This window comes from Schistocerca americana, chromosome 7, assembly GCF_021461395.2.
Source record: "Schistocerca americana isolate TAMUIC-IGC-003095 chromosome 7, iqSchAmer2.1, whole genome shotgun sequence".
In the NCBI taxonomy this organism is placed as follows: Eukaryota; Metazoa; Arthropoda; class Insecta; order Orthoptera; family Acrididae; genus Schistocerca; species Schistocerca americana.
Window position 1 is genome coordinate 558,967,973 of NC_060125.1, and position 19,869 is coordinate 558,987,841.

A 19,869-nucleotide genomic window follows, 5' to 3' on the forward strand; every position below is an offset into this window, starting at 1 on the left:
CGATGCCCTAAAAATGGCCTTGGCTAGTGCTCCTGACTTGGTTGTTAATGATTTTAGTCACGGGTTTATCTTGCAGACTGCTGCTGTGTTACTCCAAGAGTGTGCTGTACAGCTGAAGTCGGTCACCTATGCTTCAAAGTCCTTAGCTGCGAAGTTAAGTACTCTTTATATGAGCTGGAGGCCTTGATTGTCTTGTTTGGACTCAAGAAATTTAAGTGCTACCTCGAGCACAAACTATTCCAGCTCGAAACGGATAACCAGGCTCTGACCTGGGTACTGGCTAGGCCTTGTAAAACAAGCCGTATTGTCCACCAAGCAGTCAGAAATTCCATCTTCCATTTTTAAGTGAAGCATGTCAGAGATGCAGACAATGAAGTTGCTGACGCTCTTAGTTGCATGTTCCAGTGGACCCGTAAATTGTTGAGCCCCCCACAAATTAACCACCAACACGTTTGTGTTTCTGCAGTCCTAGGTGAGAAACCTAGATTATTTGACGACTTAACACAGAAACAAGATGAAGATGCTCAATTAAATAACACAAAGCAACAACTTGACAGTCAACAGGTGTCAAAATATCACATCACTAAAAGCTTCTTGTGTTACCATACCCACTGTGATGGTAAAGTGAAGATTTGTCTTCTGAAGGAATTGGTACCAGCAGTTTTTAGGTGCTTTCACTATTCTGTATGTGGGGACATCTAGGTACCAAAAAATTGTCATAAGCATTACAGGGGATTTAACTTGGCCGAATTTAAATGCTGACATAGGGAAGTGAATCACCCAACATCAAGAATGCAGAATGGCTAAACCCAATTGTTGTACCTGCTGGTGCAGTCTGGCTTCCAGTCAGCTAGAAAACCCTGAACCCTATGGATAAAGTGTTTATCAACTATCTGGGGCCTCTCCCCATATTAAAAACTGTAACTGATACATATTTGTTGTGGTTGATGCATTTACTCCTTTTTGTTCGGTTGCTTTCAACTCAATCTGTGAAATCTGCAGTTACTATTCAGCACCTGGCCAAAATATTTTCAGTTCAGTAAGCGATAAGCTGCTGACGATTTACATGGATGTGTGGCATCTGTTCTTTCAGATATGTCCAAAAGAACAGACACAATGTGAAATCTAGAGCTGTGCCAATCTTTTTGTCCTGGGAATTAAGATGGTTTTTCTTTTAATAGTGTGATTTCTCACACCATGATCACCGCCTATTACCTACTACCCACAGCCATAATTTGTGTAACAAGTTATTGTATCTCGAAATCATCCCCGATTATTTTCCGTGCACAGTCTCAGGTGAAGTGGGAGCAGTCAATCAACTAGCTTTAAATTCACATTTAATACAGAGATGCATGAAACCCACAAAACAGCACCTGCCGAATTAATGTTTTTGCTTCCAGTTAACTCACTATATCAAACCCTGTGGTCAATTATTGACCACCTTCCTGAGGGCATTAATCCCAATGTCATTAGAGAAAACTGGGATGCTGCAAGGAACATCATTTGTTTTGCAAACCAGAGGGAGACTATCGGGTATGATGGGCAGGCAGCCTTCCTCATTAAAGGCTGGTGTTCGTTTCTTAAAGAATTTCTGGGATCCTACAAAGTAGTACAGTTACTACTAAGATGCACCCTCGCTTTGTGGAGGCATACACCATCAAAGGTGATCTGCTCAATCAGATTTCTTGTTCAGGTCAGAGACAGTTCATGGCACATTTAAGTTAGTGCAAAGGTAGTCCCAGTAACTGAGATGCTGAAACACAGGTAGACCTTCAAATTTTGAGGTCTTGCCACTATCACCCCCTCCCACCCCATTTTCGTTTAAGAGAGAGTGGAGTGGGGGGGGGGGGGGGTGTGAGGGGGGAAGTGGAGGGAGAAATGAGCCATGTATGCATTCTCATTGGCTTCTGTGGTGTCACGGTACGTGGCGGCAGAGGTCAGTTGTGGGTTGACCATCAGTGAAAGTGTCTGTCTGGATAGTAGTCTGAGTCTGCAGTTTGCTAGCCATGTAGGTCCACTCACCGAATTTGGATGGTGGATGTCAACTTTGTAGAGCATGCCTACGCCTACTAGAGTGTCACAGTTTCCATCTGCCTCTGTAGCATCAGGTCATACTTTGGAGTTCAATTAGGTCTTGTTTCTTGCTGCCTTGGTTGGTGGACCTGGCCCCATACACTGTCTTTAATTCTCCCACAGCTGACACAAGAATAAATGGTGAGCACTGTTCTTGCATGCAGTAAGAGTTCACCATGGCTCATGAAAAGCCCTGTGCTTTTGCAACTGCGTTTTCATTTAGCGTTCTTATCATAAGTTGGTCTGGTGACAAAAGTCATGGGACACCTCCCAATGTTGTTGTTGTGGTCTTCAGTCCTGAGACTGGTTTGATGCAGCTCTCCATGCTACTCTATCCTGTGCAAGCTTCTTCATCTCCCAGTACTTACTGCAACCTACATTCTTCTGAATCTGCTTAGTGTATTCATCTCTTGGTCTCCCTCTATGATTTTTACCCTTCGCGCTGCCCTCCAATGCTAAATTTGTGATTCCTTGATGCCTCAAAGCATGTCCTACCAACCGATTCCTTCTTCTAGTCAAGTTGTGCCACAAACTTCTCTTCTCCCCAATCCTATTCAATACCTCCTCATTAGTTACATGATCTACCCACCTTATCTTCAGCATTCTTCTGTAGCACCACATTTCGAAAGCTTCTATTCTCTTCTAGTTATCGCCCATGTTTCACTTCCATACATGGCTACACTCCATACAAATACTTTCAGAAACGACTTCCTGACACTTAAATCTATACTCGATGTTAACAAATTTCTCTTCTTCAGAAACGATTTCCGTGCCATTGCCAGTCTACATTTTATATCCTCTCTACTTCGACCATCATCAGTTATTTTACTCCCTAAATAGCAAAACTCCTTTACTACTTTAAGTGTCTCATTTCCTAATCAAATTCCCTCAGCATCACCCGATTTAATTTGACTACATTCCATTATCCTCATTTTGCTTTTGTTGATGTTCATCTTATGTCCTCCTTTCAAGACACTGTCCATTCCGTTCAACAGCTCTTCCAAGTCCTTTGCTGTCTCTGACAGAATTACAATGTCATTGGCGAACCTCAAAGTTTTTACTTCTTCTCCATGAATTTTAATACCTACTTCGAATTTTTCTTTTGTTTCCTTTACGCTTGCTCAATATACAGATTGAATAACATCGGGGATAGGCTACAACCCTGTCTCACTCCTTTCCCAACCACTGCTTCCCTTTCATGCCCCTCGATTCTTATAACTGCCATCTGGTTGCTGTACAAATTGTAAATAGCCTTTCGCTCCCTGTATTTTACCCCTGCCACCTTCAGAATTTGAAAGAGAGTATTCCAGTTAACATTGTCAAAAGCTTTCTCTAAGTCTACAAATGCTAGAAACGTAGGTTTGCCTTTTCTTAATCTTTCTTCTAAGGTAAGTCGAAAGGTTAGTATTGCCTCACGTGTTCCAACATTTCTACGGAATCCAAACTGATCTTCCCCGAGGTCCGCTTCTACCAGTTTTTCCATTCGTCTGTAAAGAATTCGCGTTAGTATTTTGCAGCTGTGACTTATTAAACTGATAGTTCGGTAATTTTCACATCTGTCAACACCTGCTTTCTTTGGGATTGGAATAATTATATTCTTCTTGAAGTCTGAGGGTATTTCGCCTGTCTCATACATCTTACTTTCCAGCTGGTAGAGTTTTGTCATGACTGGCTCTCCCAAGGCCATCAGTAGTTTTAATGGAATGTTGTCTACTCCCAGGGCCTTGTTTCGACTCAGGTCTTTCAGTGCTCTGTCAAACTCTTCACGCAGTATCTTATCTCCCATTTCGTCTTCATCTACATCCTCTTCCATTTCCATAATATTGTCCTCAAGTACATTGCCCTTGTATAAACCCTCTATATACTCCTTCCACCTTTATGCCTTCCCTTCTTTGTTTAGAACTGGGTTGCCATCTGAGCTCTTGTTATTCATACAAGTGGTTCTCTTCTCTCCAAAGGTCTCTTTAATTTTCCTGTAGGCAGTATCTATCTTACCCCTAGTGAGACAAGCCTCTACATCCTTACATTTGTCCTCTAGCCATCCCTGCTTAGCCATTTTGCACTTTCTGTCGATCTCATTTTTGAGACGTTTGTATTCCTTTTTGCCTGCTTCATTTAGTGCATTTTTATATTTTCTCCTTTCATCAATTAAATTCAATATTTCTTCTGTTACCCAAGGATTTCTATTAGCCCTCGTCTTTTTACCTACTTGATCCTCTGCTGCCTTCACTACTTCATCCCTCAGAGCTACCCATTCTTCTTCTACTGTATTTCTTTCCCCCATTCCTGTCAATTGTTCCCTTATGCTCTCCCTGAAACTCTCTACAACCTCTGGTTCTTTCAGTTTATCCAGGTCCCATCTCCTTAAATTCCCACCTTTTTGCAGTTTCTTCAGTTTCAATCTGCAGTTCATAACCAATAGATTGTGGTCAGAATCCACATCTGCCCCTGGAAATGTCTTACAATTTAAAACCTGGTTCCTAAATCTCTGTCTTACCATTATGTAAACTATCTGATACCTTTTAGTATCTCCAGGATTCTTCCAGGTATACAACCTTCTTTCATGATTCTTGAACCAAGTGTTAGCTATGATTAAGTTATGCTCTGTGCAAAATTCTACAAGGCGGCTTCCTCTTTCATTTCTTCCCCCCAATCCATATTCACCTACTATGTTTCCTTCTCTCCCTTTTCCTACTGACGAATTCCAGTCACCCATGACTATTAAATTTTCGTCTCCCTTCACTACCTGAATAATTTCTTTTATCTCGTCATACATTTCATCTATTTCTTCATCATCTGCAGAGCTAGTTGGCATATAAACTTGTACTACTGTAGTAGGCATGGGCTTTGTGTCTATCTTGGCCACAATAATGCGTTCACTATGCTGTTTGTAGTAGCTAACCCGCACTCCTATTTTTTTATTCATTATTAAACCTACTCCTGCATTACCCCTATTTGATTTTGTATTTATATCTCTGTAATCACCAGACCAAAAGTCTTGTTCCTCCTGCCACCAAACTTCACTAATTCCAACTATATCTAACTTTAACCTATCCATTTCCCTTTTTAAAATTTCTAACCTACCTGCCCGATTAAGGGATCTGACATTCCACGCTCCGATCCGTAGAACACCAGTTTTCTTTCTCCTGATAACGATGTCCTCCTGAGTAGTCCCCGCCCGGAGATTCGAATGGGGGACTATTTTACCTCCGAAATATTTAATCATACAGTAAAGCTGCATGTCCTCTGGAAAAAATATGGCTGTAGTTTCCCCTTGCTTTCAGCCGTTCGCAGTACCAGCACAGCAAGGCCGTTTTGGTTAATGTTACAAGGCCAGATCAGTCTATCATCCAGACTGTTGCTCCCGCAACTACTGAAAAGGCTGCTGCCCCTCTTCAGGAACCACACGTTTGTCTGGCCTCTCAACAGATACCCCTCCGTTGTGGTTGCACCTACGGTACGGCCATCTGTATCGCTGAGGCACGCAAGCCTCCCCACCAACGGTAAGGTCCATGGTTCATCGTATTGAATCTCTTTTTCTCCGGAAAAGTGCAGTACCTCGATGTGATATGGACTCAACTAGCCGTTGGAAGTCCCCTGGAAAAATATTCAACCGTGCTGCCTCTATAGCCATCCATAGTTGCGGAAGTGTTGGGTTGGGTTGTTTTGGGGGAAGAGACCAAACCGCGAGGTCATCGGTCTCCTCGGTTTACGGAAGGATAAGGAAGGAAGTCGGCCGTGCCCTTTCAAAGGAACCATCCCGGCATTTGTCTGGAGCGATTTAGGGAAATCACGGAAAACCTAAATCAGGATGGCCGGACACGGGATTGAACCGTCGTCCTCCCGAATGCGAGTCCAGTGTGCTAACTACTGCGCCACCTCGCTCGGTTGCGGAAGTGTTGCCAGCACAGGATTTTGTGTATGAGCTGATCTCTCAATTATGTCCCACAAATGCTCGATGGGATTCATGTTGGGCAATCCGGGTGGCCAAATAATTTGCTTGAATTGTCCAGAATGTTCTTCAAACCAATCAGCAGATGTACACAGAGCAGTCTGCTCTGTGTACACTAGTGTTTGTATGTTTGCTTCTACAAATGTAATGTTGTGGCTTAAACCATTTTAACACTTATCTGTGAAGATGGCCCATGACTGAAATTGGTTGATATTTGGGTTTAAAATAAAAGCAGCTGATGGTCAAACATGCATTTTATACATTACCTGATGGTTGTTGATAGCCACCTTCCAAAAATATTTAATTAATACACGAGGGTTGTTTTTTAAGTAAGGGCCGTTCGCGCGTATAGTCCCGTAGTTCGCGCGGACGCCGTAACAAGCCACCGCGCCACTTGCCGGCATCTTTCCCGTTCACACTGATGCAAGTTGCAGCTCTGTAGCTGACGTGTACGCACTGCTGTGCTACTTTATAATGTTTACGATTATTGAATCGCCCGCCGCGTGTGAGATACGGTCAGTGATACGTTTTTTGACCGCGAGAAGCCTATCAGCTGCAGAAATTCATCGTCAGTTAACAGAAGTTTATGGCTTGAATGCAATGAGTGAAGGTAAAGTGTGTCAATGGGTTAGAGAGTTTAAAACTGGCCGTCAAAACATCCATGACAAAGAACGCTCAGGCGGGCCCTCTGTGATCACTGATGATTTGGTGGCTGCAGTCTAAACAAAGATTCGTGAGGACAGAAGATTCACAATTTCCACTCTTTCTTTGGAATTTCCACAAGTTTCAAGATCGGTTTTGTACAAAATTGTGTCTGAAAACCTAAACTTTAAGAAACTGTGTTCTCGGTGGGTACCCAGACTCCTCACAGAGGACCACAAAGGGAAGAGATTTGCCACTTCATTGGACTTTTTGATTCGTTACAAGGAAGAAGGGGATGACACGTTGAGTCAAATTGTCACTGGAGATGAAACATGGGTATCCCATATCACTCCCGAAAGCAAGCGACAATCGATGGAATGGCGACACACAACCTCACCCGTCAAGGTCAAAGCTAAACAGACGCTGTCAAAGCGCAAGATTATGGCAACTGTGTTCTGGGACCGGCGCGGTGTTTTGCCAGTGGACTTTATGCCACGAGGAACGACAATCAACTCAGATGCCTACTGTGCAACTCTAAAGAAGCTCCGCAGAGCAATTCAAAACAAAAGGCACGGCATGCTAACAAAAGGAGTTTTGCTCCTGCACGATAACGCTAGGCCTCACACCTCTCAAAAGACTCGGGATTTGATTGATTCTTTTGGCTGGGAAGTTTTGGACCATGCACCATGCAGCCCCGACCTTGCTCCTAGCGATTTTCACCTTTTCTGGTACCTGAAACACCATCTCAGCGGGCAGCGCTTCAATGACGACGATGAAGTGAAAGCGGCCATGAACTCTTGGCCGTCGGAGCAGGCGGCCAAATTCTTTGAAGAGGGAATTAAAAACTTTGTTGTACGGTATGACAAGTGCTTAAATAAACAAGGCAACTATGTAGAAAAATAGGTAAAAGTGTGTAGAATCAGAAAATAAAAGTTTTTTTACAAAAGTATTTGTATCTTTTTTTAAAATAAAAACGGCCCTCACTTAAAAAACAACCCTCGTATTATTCCATTATTCCTTAGATAAACATGTAGCTCTGCTGATCTTGTCACAACCCTACCAACCTCCTCTTATTTGTAAAAGATAGCATTCTAAAACCGTCTTATGTGACGAGTTTTTGGCTGTTCCTGCAAAGCAGTGTGACCGTGTCACCACTTCGGTTACCTTTCCTAACCCATAACTTTCGACTTGCAACTAAACCAACAATACATACATTTTGAACACTACTTTTATATAACATGCACACTCACACTGTAATTAACTGCATTTGTACCTCTTTGAAAATTAACTAGGGAATATTGCTGCATCTGAATCGTTAATTGGACCAACTACGAGTCATTGTGAAACAAATTGTTTCGACAAATGATGTTTTGCACTAAAGTACAGTGCATCACACACTATTAGGTTAGGATCAATACTGACTCACCTTGCGAATGGTCCTTCTGAAAAACAATTGAACACTTGCTACAAAGAGTCGCAAAGTCCTGAAGGCATGAATTGGTAGAGTCAACTTATTAATTCAACTTAAAAGCGATACTCAATTTATTGTTTCATGAAAGTGATGTTTGTGGTACCAAAATGAAATCTACAGACTAAATTACTTCACATACAAAATTACTTTAAAAACTTGAAAGCAAAACTGAAGTTACTACTGGTCTTTAGGCATCATTTACTTTCATATGGAACTTTGAGTGAATGAATTTAAGCCAATAAAGAGTCAGGCAAAGGATGAAACAATGTGACCCATCAAATTTGTGTGACTCATTTTCTCGCATTAATGCACACCAACACTGTTGCTTCAAATGGTGCAACTTTCCAACCAGAAATTAGTAACTTTAACAAAGGATTTAAATGAAATGAAATAGGTGCTTGAAATGAAATGGTAACACTCATTACAGTTCACAATCTATGTATTTAAATCAAAATCACTTTTCACACAGTTTTAAACAGCATGAGTCTGGCTCTCCTACATAGTAATATAGCATAAACTGTCTGCACCTTTCCTTTGCTGATGTAGTGCAGATGAGGACATGGTGCTAAGATATTCCTGCATATTCTTCTCATCTCTAATAAACTGGGTAATCAAAAAACCATAATAGCTACCCCTGATTAGCATACTTGAAGCAATATGGTGCTACATTAGACACATCTTATTTTGCCGGTAAAACTCTTGCACTCAAAATAACGATATTATAGAGACAACTTTCATTTGCAGAACTGTTGGTTACTACTCATGTTGCCATCAACTGTACCAAGGATAGCACAAATGTCTTTCAAAACATGTCACATGACCTGCCATTATCACTGTTAGCAGGCTACTCCCCACAGCTCAAGGCTGCACTATACCACATACTGCCTAAATGGTATTCACAAAACTGAGAGTGGGAAGGCCTATATATTACCCTTTCTCAGTGCTGTTTGCTGTGCCAACCTACTACATAATTCTCTTTGTAGAGAAAGTGCTCCAGAACACAACAAGAAGGCTGTCTTCCAGCCTAATGGCTGCTATACATTTAATGTTTGTGTATATGCTTACGGCTAGAACAATAGATAAACAGATGTTATCAAATCATCTTATAGTTTCACAAGGTGTTGATTACCTCTCTCTACATATTAGCATTATCAAATATTCATAAATCAATCAAATAATAATATTATTATAACACACTGTGAACAATTTGAAGTAATACTGTTCCATTATATACTACTTGTAAAGTTAAAATTTAAGATTGCTTCATTTAGCTTAAAATTCCAGTTGTGACTACCTTGTTGTAATCCATAATCTGTTTTCTTAAGCCTCAAAGTAATCCATAATCTGTTTTCTTAAGCCTCATGATACATCTATCATGAACAGTTGTAGTGTTAATATCAATTTCTTTGGATTTTGATGTAAACTTCCTCTTTATGCCTAAGTGCTCTATATTTTCGTCATGTTTAGTGCCTAAACCAAACAGATAGCTTACGGAATTATTGTGGAGCACTGGAGCACATGTTTCTCCACAGCTTAAACCCTTTGTTTATATGCATCCTTGAACTACCAGCTGTGCTTCATACCTGAAAATGTATCCTTGGAGAGTCTTTTTAGTTTTGAAAAACCACGTGGTGTCGATTAGCTTTATATCTGAGGGTAAAAATTCCATTTCCATGTCTGATTTTCAGCAGGTGACTGCAATTCTTCTTTAATTGCTTGAACGCAATTGTGTCCGTAGGATAGCAGATCATGTAATCATTCACTCTTATTGGTTTTGGAATTCTTGATAATCTTCTAAGCATTTGACTTTGCTGTGAAGAAACAGAATTTTTATTTGTCTCTCATGAATTTCAATTTTCTAAGCTGCTTTGATTGGATAAAGTACATCTTGAGCCATCATTATTCTCATCAGTAATGGGTTCAGATTCAATTACTTCTAGTTCACTCTGCTTAATTTCAGAAATAACTGCTCCTACGAACTTGCACTGTTATATCATTCTTCTGTACAGTATTTTTGTTACGTATCACCTCTTATGTCTTTATTAATTTTTGTTAGTTGGGTTGAAATAGCCAACATGCCTTGCTCCGTTCAGAGTATCCTACCAGTAAAATACACATTCAATGTTGTTCTTATCCAATTTATGCGTACTTGCTTCAAGTAGACTGATTAAGGACTTGCTGCCAAATATTCTTAAATCCGAAGGTTTGGTTTTCTTCTGACAATAGTTTCTTCTGATGTCATGCCTTTTAAAAATTTTCTAGGTGATCTATTAATGAAATAAACAGTTGTAGTGACTGCCTCTCAATTATGCTTTAATGGTACACTTGCAGCAAATAACAAGTGCCTATCTTTTTCTACTAATGTTCTGTTACACCTTCCTGCTAGTCTGTTTATTGCGGTGTTTAGGATATTGTAGTTTGATGAATTATTCCTTCATTCTTTAAGAAGTCTACTAGTTCTTGGTTCACCTATTCATTCCTGTTGTTTGAGCACAATGTGTAAATTTTACAACCAGTCTATTTTTCCCCTGGCTCCTTGAAATTACTAATACTTTCTGGTACGTGATGTTTGTCATTTAGTACATATAAAAATATCTAGTAACTCCAACTGATATTGTTTCATCCAGTCCACACAAGTCACAATGTTTTAATTCATGGATACCTTTTGCTCTCAACGCAGAATGCTCGAAAGGTAATCTTCTCTATTTACCTTCCAAGCACATAACACATGGAAAAGCAATAGCTACTCTGTAATTACTGCCCTTAGCCACACCTTTTTGCAAAGTTTCCATTCTGTCAGGGCTTAAATGTCTTAATCTTTTATACCACAAGTTTGTGTTGTTCATTAGTGATATGCGTGTGACTTTCACTAAACAACTATCTGGTTTATCCAATTTGTACATGCCACTATCAAGCATTGCTGTTGCAAATAGTTTCTTTTGTTTATCATTAATCAACAGTTTCATTTCAGTGGCGATGAAATGTCCCTTTTCCACTATCTTACTAAGTCTGCATCTAACAAAAGTAACTCCAGGTTGGAATATCAATGATATGAGGAAAGACAGATTGCTACTCACATAAAGATGACATGTTGAGTTGCAGACAGGCAAAAAAAAAAAGACACTTACATAATAGCTTTCCGCCAAAACGTTCTTCAGAAAAGGAAAACACACACACACACACACACACACACACACACACACACACAGAAGCACGCACACCTCATACACATGTGACCGCCATCTCTGGCAGCTCAGACCAGAATGCAACTGTGATGTAGAATGGAAGCAGCAATCTGGAGGGGGTGAGGTAGTGATAGCAGGGTGGGGAAAGAGAAGAGCACTGTTTGTCGAAACATGTAGTGACTAGATTGCCAACAGGTGCAGTGTCCAGAGGCTGTGGGGCATGGAGTGGGGGATTTGGGGGGGGGGGGGGGCAGGGAGGGCAAAAGGAAAGGAATGGGGAAGGGTGCGTTTGATGATGGCGGCACACAAAAAGTATGGGAGTACGAGAATAGGGAGGAGGTGATAGGACGGACGGGGTGGAAACTGTTAGGTGGATGGTGCTGGGACAGTAGGTTACCATAGGTTGAGGCAGTGATAATTTCGGGAGCAGAGAATGTGTTGTAATGATAGCTCCCAACTGTGCAATGGGAAGTGCTGGGTGGGTCAATTGGGCAGGTCTTGCTTGTGGGTCTTCCGCAGGGATGTCATCCCTGTGGCCAGGGACTGGGATTGGCATAGGGACTAGAATGTTGTCGAGGTTGTTTAGGTGACAAAACATAATTTTAGGAGGGGAGGTGGTGATAGGTAATCAAAGGCCTGATGAAGGGTGCGGTTCTTTTGTTCCAGAACACGGTGGTATCTGGTGATTAAGGGAGTACTCCTCTGTAGCTGGTTCATGGAAGGATTGGGGGTGTGTGAGGCAATAGTACAGAAGATCTGTTTGCGGACTGTGCAGGCCCTGATGTGACACTCAGCATACTGGGCAATGGAGTTCTTCACTGCAGACATTCAGGTCAGGCTGCATGGGAGGAATTTTTTGGTGTGTAAGGGATAACAGTTGTCAAAATGCAGGTATTGTTGGTGGTTGGTGGGTTTTAGTGTGGGTAGAGGTGTGAATGGAGCCATCAAAGAGGAAGAGGTCCATGTCACAGAAGGTAGCAGGCTGGGTTGAGGAGGACCAGATAAAGCAGATGGGAGAAAAAGTGTTGAGATTGTGAAGGAATGAGGATAGGACATCTTGGCCCCGAGTTGAGATCATGAAGATATCATTAATGAACCTGAACCAGACTACATGATTGCCGTTTTGGGAGGCTAGGGACATCTCCTCTAGATAGCTCATAAACAGGTTGGCATAGTGGGGTCTCACTGGGCGTCCATGGCTGTGCCGCAGATTTGTTTGTGTACCTTCCCTTCAAAGGTGAAGTAGTTGTGAATTAGGATAAAGGCATTAAGGTATATGAGGAATGAGGTAGCGGATTTGGAGTCTGAAGGACGCTGGGAAAGGTACTTTTCAATAGTGGTAAGTTTATTGTACTAATGCATGCATGTAATATTCAGAACACATGCACATATACAAGAAAAAAGAACATGCATGGAAATTAACTGCAAAGAATACATAATTTACAGAGACACAGATTCTCATTTACAACATTCAGCATGTCATCAGAAAGACAAAAAACCACGTACTATGCACCAAAAATTCAAGCATTTTGGAACATTATTGGGCATGAAACAGTGGAACACAAATGAACATAAGTCCAACTTGACAGTAGCTGCAATACAAATCTACCTGTATGCTTTGTCCCATCATGCCATCAACACGCTGGCCACCCAGGTTTCACGCACATTTGAGATGGCAACCACAAGATAGATCGTAATGCTCGCAAACAAATACAAGTAACATCTGGAGTATTTCAGTTTACCAATAAAACGAAACTAAAGGGAGAACTGTAGGAATTAGGGACTTTGGTGTGATGACAAACTAAAAATATATCAATAAGAATAATATCACTCCAAAACAAACCCAAAAAAAGAAATCCTCAAGAATAAACCAAACAAAAAGGGTGCACAAGAAACACAATTTGAAATTTCACTTGACCTATACAGCTCGAATGGTGAAAGTGATACCAGGATCTCCCACACAGCTTGAAAACCTGGTACTGTAAATTTAGCTTCACCAATGTAGCTCAGCTCAAATGAAGACCACGCACCAACAACCCGTAAGTAGCAAAGCTATTATAAAAAACTAACAAGACAAAATAACAACAACACACTCCACAATATGCACCAGGGTAAACTATTAAATATGACCTTCAGCTACAAACCACAAAATCAAAAAAAGTACTCCAACACCAATTTCGATACCCACATCTCATCTCAAAGAAAATTATGAACTTAAAGAAACACAATACTCTTTTTACAATAAGGACCAAAAGGGCATAAAAACGTACTTACACCCAAAAATCACCTAATAAATGAATCTAATTGGGGCACACATGCATGCATGCCCCCCCCCCCCCCCCACACACACACACCACACACACAAAAAACCCAAAAATATAATTACTGAAACTCAATGAGAACACCGTGATATATACTCATTCCTGGTTTGAGATGCAAAGACTTTGCTCAGTTCCACAATTTCCACGCACTGATGATATGTCACTCATTCCAACCAGAGACAATACAACTGGAGATATTTTATTTTAGATACCATATCAGTACCAGTAGCAGCAACAAATGAACAACTAGTAAACTTTATTGTAAGATGCATACTTAGTAAAAAATTTCCAACAATGAACAACACAATGAACTAATAATTTCAAAATGGAAAAACATTAGTAGCCAATAACTAATGGCATTAAAATAACTCATTGACAACAAAAACCAACAACCAAAAACACCAAGTAACAACAGCATTAGGTCCAATGACACCCTAATACCACTCGCAAACAATTTAGAAAGATAAACATTCCACACTTGGATGCACCACTGCTTACTACAAAACGCCCTCTACAAGCACGAACTATTTCAAAAACACCGCACCTCCTTCGCATCACACAACACAAAAGGGTTATGACATAGGTCAACGCCAATGAGTGGAACTGGAGGAAATGGTCAATCCCAAGGTAATATGAAATTCAAATCACTAGCTGCTAAATTCAGTGGATTCTTCCCAACAGAAATTTATAACACATGGACGAAGATGGTATCAAAAGCAGATCCCATAAACTATATTATACAGGTAATGCATACTCCATCACCAAACATCAGATTTGCCACGCCACCTGTTGAAAGATATTGCAAATACACTCTAGAGTAGTAAACGATTATGATGATATCTCAATCGAAGTATTACAATTTTATGCTGACTTGGTAGTAACACCCTTGTGTTACCTTTCAATCCAGGTGGTGAGCCCTCTGTGTTCACAAATTTACACGAGAATACTGAATGTTCAGCAAACCCGAAAATTGCAGTACCACCCATGATCTTCAACTCGTGACATCATCAATAGTGCGAAGCATATATAATATGATGAACATGACATCACTCATTACATCCATGAACAAACATAAATAACATGCTAAATATTTAACCGCAGCAATAGAATGAAACTAACAGGACAACTACGCGGGCTGTAGGGGGTGTTGGGCAGGGAAAAACTAAATATATGACAATAAGAATAGTGACACAATTGCAAAACAAATATAATAAAAAAATAACGCGCACAAAGTTCAAAGCTCTTGGAAAAAAAAAAGAGTAAGTATTCTGAAATTCGCATGCCCTTTATATGTGGGTTACAATATCAGTAACCCACACACAGCAGAAAAACCCAGAGCTGCTAATTTGACTTTGTCTGTATAGTTCAAATGAAGCCCTTGATACTGCGAACCTGCACAAAACACAATACTGCAATTTTCACTTCACTTCCATGACAGTTAAAACAAAGCCCTCAGTACCATAAACCAACACACTTAACTCATCAAATCCATTACTGAAACCTTCACCTACCCATCTAAAACGAAGTCTACAGTACAATAAACCAAAAGTCGTTCACATAATGACAAAAAGTAATGTAACCAATGATCATAACCAATGTACACAACACCTACCAACCACAATCCAACACAATTACCAAACACTAACAACAAAACCCTGAAATTCATGAAAACTTGCATAATCACATTTCTATGTATACGTACAACTACAAGTATAAACACACCCACTATAGAATTCCACATAAAAAATAAAAACCACAAAAATACTTACCAACCAAAGACACCATCTCATAAATCTAGGCTGGTCAACCCCCTCCCCACCCCAATCTAAAAAGCAAAACGAAATTCATAATTACACCCATACTTCCAAACCCAATGCTCTCCAAATAAACCCCCTCCAAACAAAAGAAGAGCTAAATCACTCCTAATTCACCCTCTTCCCACATTAACCACATTATATGCCCCCCCCCCCCACAAAAAAGCTCTTTGACTAATGACCCTCGGCCTAAACATTTACCCTATAGCCCTTAGTACTCAATGAAATGGACAAAAATCATCCGTAACATTCTTCTGCTAAAAGTATTCAACTAGATGAGACTGCAAAGTGGAACAGTGCCTCTTCCCTTTCTCTACAATGGATTTAACAGACCCACAATACCCCTCTAATATATTTGTACAAGCCTCAGTACTGCAATCCTTCAACTGAATATTGTGATTAAATCCTAACTGTTGATACCCACTTTTCCCTAAATGCCTACGGGGGGAAAAAAAAACACAATCAGAAACTAGTTCTACCCCTCTAAATATAATCCTCAATCAAACCCACTAATACCCATTTAGTCTATCTCTAAATCTGAAAAACATCTGAAAACCAGCTCCCTGACATAGCTCCCCACCCCACTACAATCCATACAAGGACCATCTCTCCCAAATTTGCTTTCCCCAAATTGTGACTCATCTATTTCCACTAGAACTCTCCCCTCCCCATTTCCCCCTAAAAACAATTAATTGCAAGCAAACTTCCCTGCAAAAAGAACAATAACAAAAATAATACATCACGAAAACAACCTCTCAAATGGCCAACCTAGAAGTTAATTTCTGTAGTATCTGTGACTGGCAAAAAAAAAAAAAAAAAAAAAAAAAAAAAAAAAAAAAAAAAAAAAAACAACAAAAAAAACAAACATTAAATCTCGACCATAAGAAACACATGGCACTGATCATTCCAAACTCAAACATGAATCCATCAGCCATAATATGCAAAATCGAAACAACTCACATGCAAAACAGCACTAACTCTTCTGATAATGACCTGACACACTCCACTCTCAATGCCAAATGACTCGCCAACATACCTAACAAAAAGATTTGAAACAAACAACCAAGACAAGAGAGCACCATCAATACTACAACACGCCATCTACAAATACAATCCGTCTGAAAAACACCATGACATTATGGCATGACACAACGTAACACAGTTACATCACGGGTCAAAGCAGAAAACTTTAGATTGACCCGACCCTTCTTTCTGAGAATTACCTCTTAACAACAGCTTAATTTCACTTCTGTAAAAAAGAAGGCAATGTATGATCTTACAAATCAATAAAAATAGTAATTTTCTTTGATCTTGTAAAATCTTTGGTAGGTCATTGAATTTGGATAATGAAACTAATATGGTAGGCCTATAGCATTAGATGTCTGCCCTTGCATGGATCAAGTCATCTCTTAGCAACTGAAAAAACAGGGTCGCTTTAGCAAATGACACAACAGGAATAAGATTCAATTCAGAGTGAGGAAACATTAGGCCTACATATGGTGCGCCAAAAGGTTTGGTGCTTGGCCCATTCCTGTTCTTGATCATCTTAAATGGTTTACCCACGATACTGGAGGGCTCTTCAAATACTTGCTGATGGGTATGCTATATTCAAAAAGGACTTGAACTCATCATAACTGATACTGCCATGAGAATAATGAAACAGATTTAAAACTGGTTCACAGCAAAACAGCTTAATCCTTTGTTTTATGAAACAAATGAAAAAGATTTAAAAACGTAACACAAGTAGAAATCAATGTGCACACATAGGTTGAGGCTCAATGTACATACTTCATGGGCTTCCAGTTATAAACATACATGGCAACAGCATTTGGACAAGTTAACCAAAAAGCCCAGTTCCCCCTCTTTGCACTCAGAAATCTCTCTCTCACTTTGTTGATCTGCACACAGTGTTGTTGATGTATTCGCATATTTGCTCTGAGTTCTGTCTTACGACAATCTTCTGGAGCACTGCAGCTAATGTGAAGAGAGTTTTTATGTGAGAGAAGAATGCAATAAGAATATTGTGCACAGCTGATAACTGAATATCTTGCAGAAGAATTTTAAGTGACCTAGGGATTTGTACACTCGCATGCCAATACTTAAAGTCCCTAATACTATTTGTGTTTAATAACAAGAGTGAATTTAGGATGAACTCAGTAACTCACAACCTCAATACTAGTAGTAGGAATAACTTCCAAACAGACTGTGTCTCTTTCTCAAAATGGAGTTTTGTATCCCGATGCAAAAATTAGGTTGTCTGAACCTGCCAATACCTGAAGATGGCATTGTCTCAAAGCATGACGATGATGTGGCACGTGATGCCACATGTGCACAAACATAAAGAGAATTGAACATTGGCTAAACTTATTTTGTGTCTATCTATATTACTTTCTGAAACGCAGGTTCTAATGACAGACTGATCTATAGAATAGCCTTGGTCTCGGTTGGGTTGGAACGTCACAGTTTGACAGTCGGCTGATGAAGCAGTATTCAACATTTCAGTTAGACCCAAACATATATAACAGGTTGCTAGTGAAAATCAGAAAGAAAATTGAATATCCCTAAATATTTAAAACAAAGTAAGAGAATAGATCATTAAGCACTCCTAAAATATATCAGAATACTGAGGAATATGCTCATGAACATAACTACAAGACTAATATTTGTATTAGCGATATCCTGACTTTATCAGTATACAGACAGCTGATGGCGGTATGCGCGAAGACGAACAAGTGTATGTAGGCCTACCTAACTACCATGATTAGTGGGTACATAAGTGCTAGTCAGTTCATCTGTTGTGAGCATACTTTACAGACATGGCAAGCTATAGTTGCCTGGCTTTCACTATATAACTTAATTTGTGCCACATCCCTTAAAAACTGTTCTTCATGATAGGATTTACAGAACACGATGAGTGAATGAATGAACTGTTCCTACACACAATGTGCTTCGAAAACTTGATATGTTTAGCTGAAACATTCATTTAATATTTTTCCATTATATAGATGTCTACTAGATACGTCTTGATTCATGTGCAGCTAAAATAACCAAATGAAGAAAAGAGGTTGACACCTTACCATATCATCGTTGTATAGCGGTGCTGATGCTGCATTCAGCGTGGTGTCATCATGCAATATATTACTGGTAGGTAATGATGTACTCAAATTAATGGGTACTGTCGGATGCTGAACGTCGCTAGGAGCCGAAGCCTGTTGGTATTTAGAAAGAAATTGTGTCCAATACAATACATTGTTCGAAGACAAAGCATCGCTCAAGCGAGTTACGTCAACTAGAAAACCATTTATATGGGCGGACAATAGGTTGACAATGTTTCATGTATAGATATGGGGACAAGATATGTTAAATATTTGATAGCCACGAAAGCTCAATAAATGAACCTTCGCTTCCGAAATAAGGATTTGAGGTAACATTTACTCACTGTGCCATATGTATTGTTTACTTCCATGACAATCTCTTTAGCTACACTAATTTAAAAAACTACTAATTTTTATTACAAGTGACACTAAAACAAAACTATAAATAACAATCACTACCCTTCCCAAATCGATGGCTGACAGCCACAGACATTATACAATAACAAAGATGCAGCGATATCGCAGGTCATACAAATTTCTACTGATATTAGTAAAAATGTACCGGTCCTAGAAACGATTAACGGAAGGCACTCGATATTAATCAGCACAAATTCCACCAGTTAATCCGATTTTCCATAATGTGCTTTGCAGTTTCTCTGCATTTCTACTGTCTCTCCAGTGAGTTGTACCTTTACTTCGTTGTCTTACGGTATTTTCAATTGCATTGTAGTAGCCTACTGTAATGTTTCAAATTCGAACAAATTAGCACATGGAGTGTATCATGCACTGCTAGATGTTAATTCAAAATGTTGATTTGTTTCTAACTACAATAACTGGTTTTCGGCAGTGACAGTAGGAGGGTGTGACTGTTGTACCGTTCTATGCGTCTCTGCAATCGCTGACGCTGACACTATCAGTCGTTGCCGGCATATTACTCTTGGCATTTCACTATTACTGTGACCAGTGTCCTCAGACTGAATATTTTAAAAGATAAATTTGAGGCTACGCTATAGATTTGGAACGCAAAATTACACTTTTAAGAAGTTTTTGTTTGTAATTAGAATTAAATATAAGTTTTTTGTTGACGACAGTCATCGTAATATTCATTTCCTGAACACAGCTTCTTTACGCTACTGGAGTTGCCACATTAATGTCTGTGCCTGGTCAATCTCATGGCAACACGATATTTTCTATAATGTTTCCGCATGTGAATAGTGAGGTTTAAGGGCACCCTTCAAACTGTGCAGCCAAATATCATCCAGCTCTGCTATCCCAGCAGTCGCGCGATTTACTTCTTCCATTTACTTGTGTTCGGT

The 19,869-nt window shown here is 39.8% G+C and overlaps 1 protein-coding gene across 1 annotated transcript in view; it reads right to left on the reverse strand.

Annotated features, from left to right (window-relative positions):
* Positions 1 to 19,058, reverse strand: part of LOC124621981 (NEDD4 family-interacting protein 1-like) — a 59,439-nt gene extending 40,381 nt beyond the window's left edge. The window contains exons 1-2 of the mRNA XM_047147518.1: positions 18,898 to 19,058; positions 18,536 to 18,667 (exon numbers count right to left, since the gene is read on the reverse strand). Coding sequence (XP_047003474.1) covers positions 18,536 to 18,667; positions 18,898 to 18,924 — 159 coding nt within the window. The 5' untranslated portion in view covers positions 18,925 to 19,058. The remainder of the gene's footprint in view (positions 1 to 18,535; positions 18,668 to 18,897) is intronic.
* Positions 19,059 to 19,869: the final 811 nt, after the last annotated feature.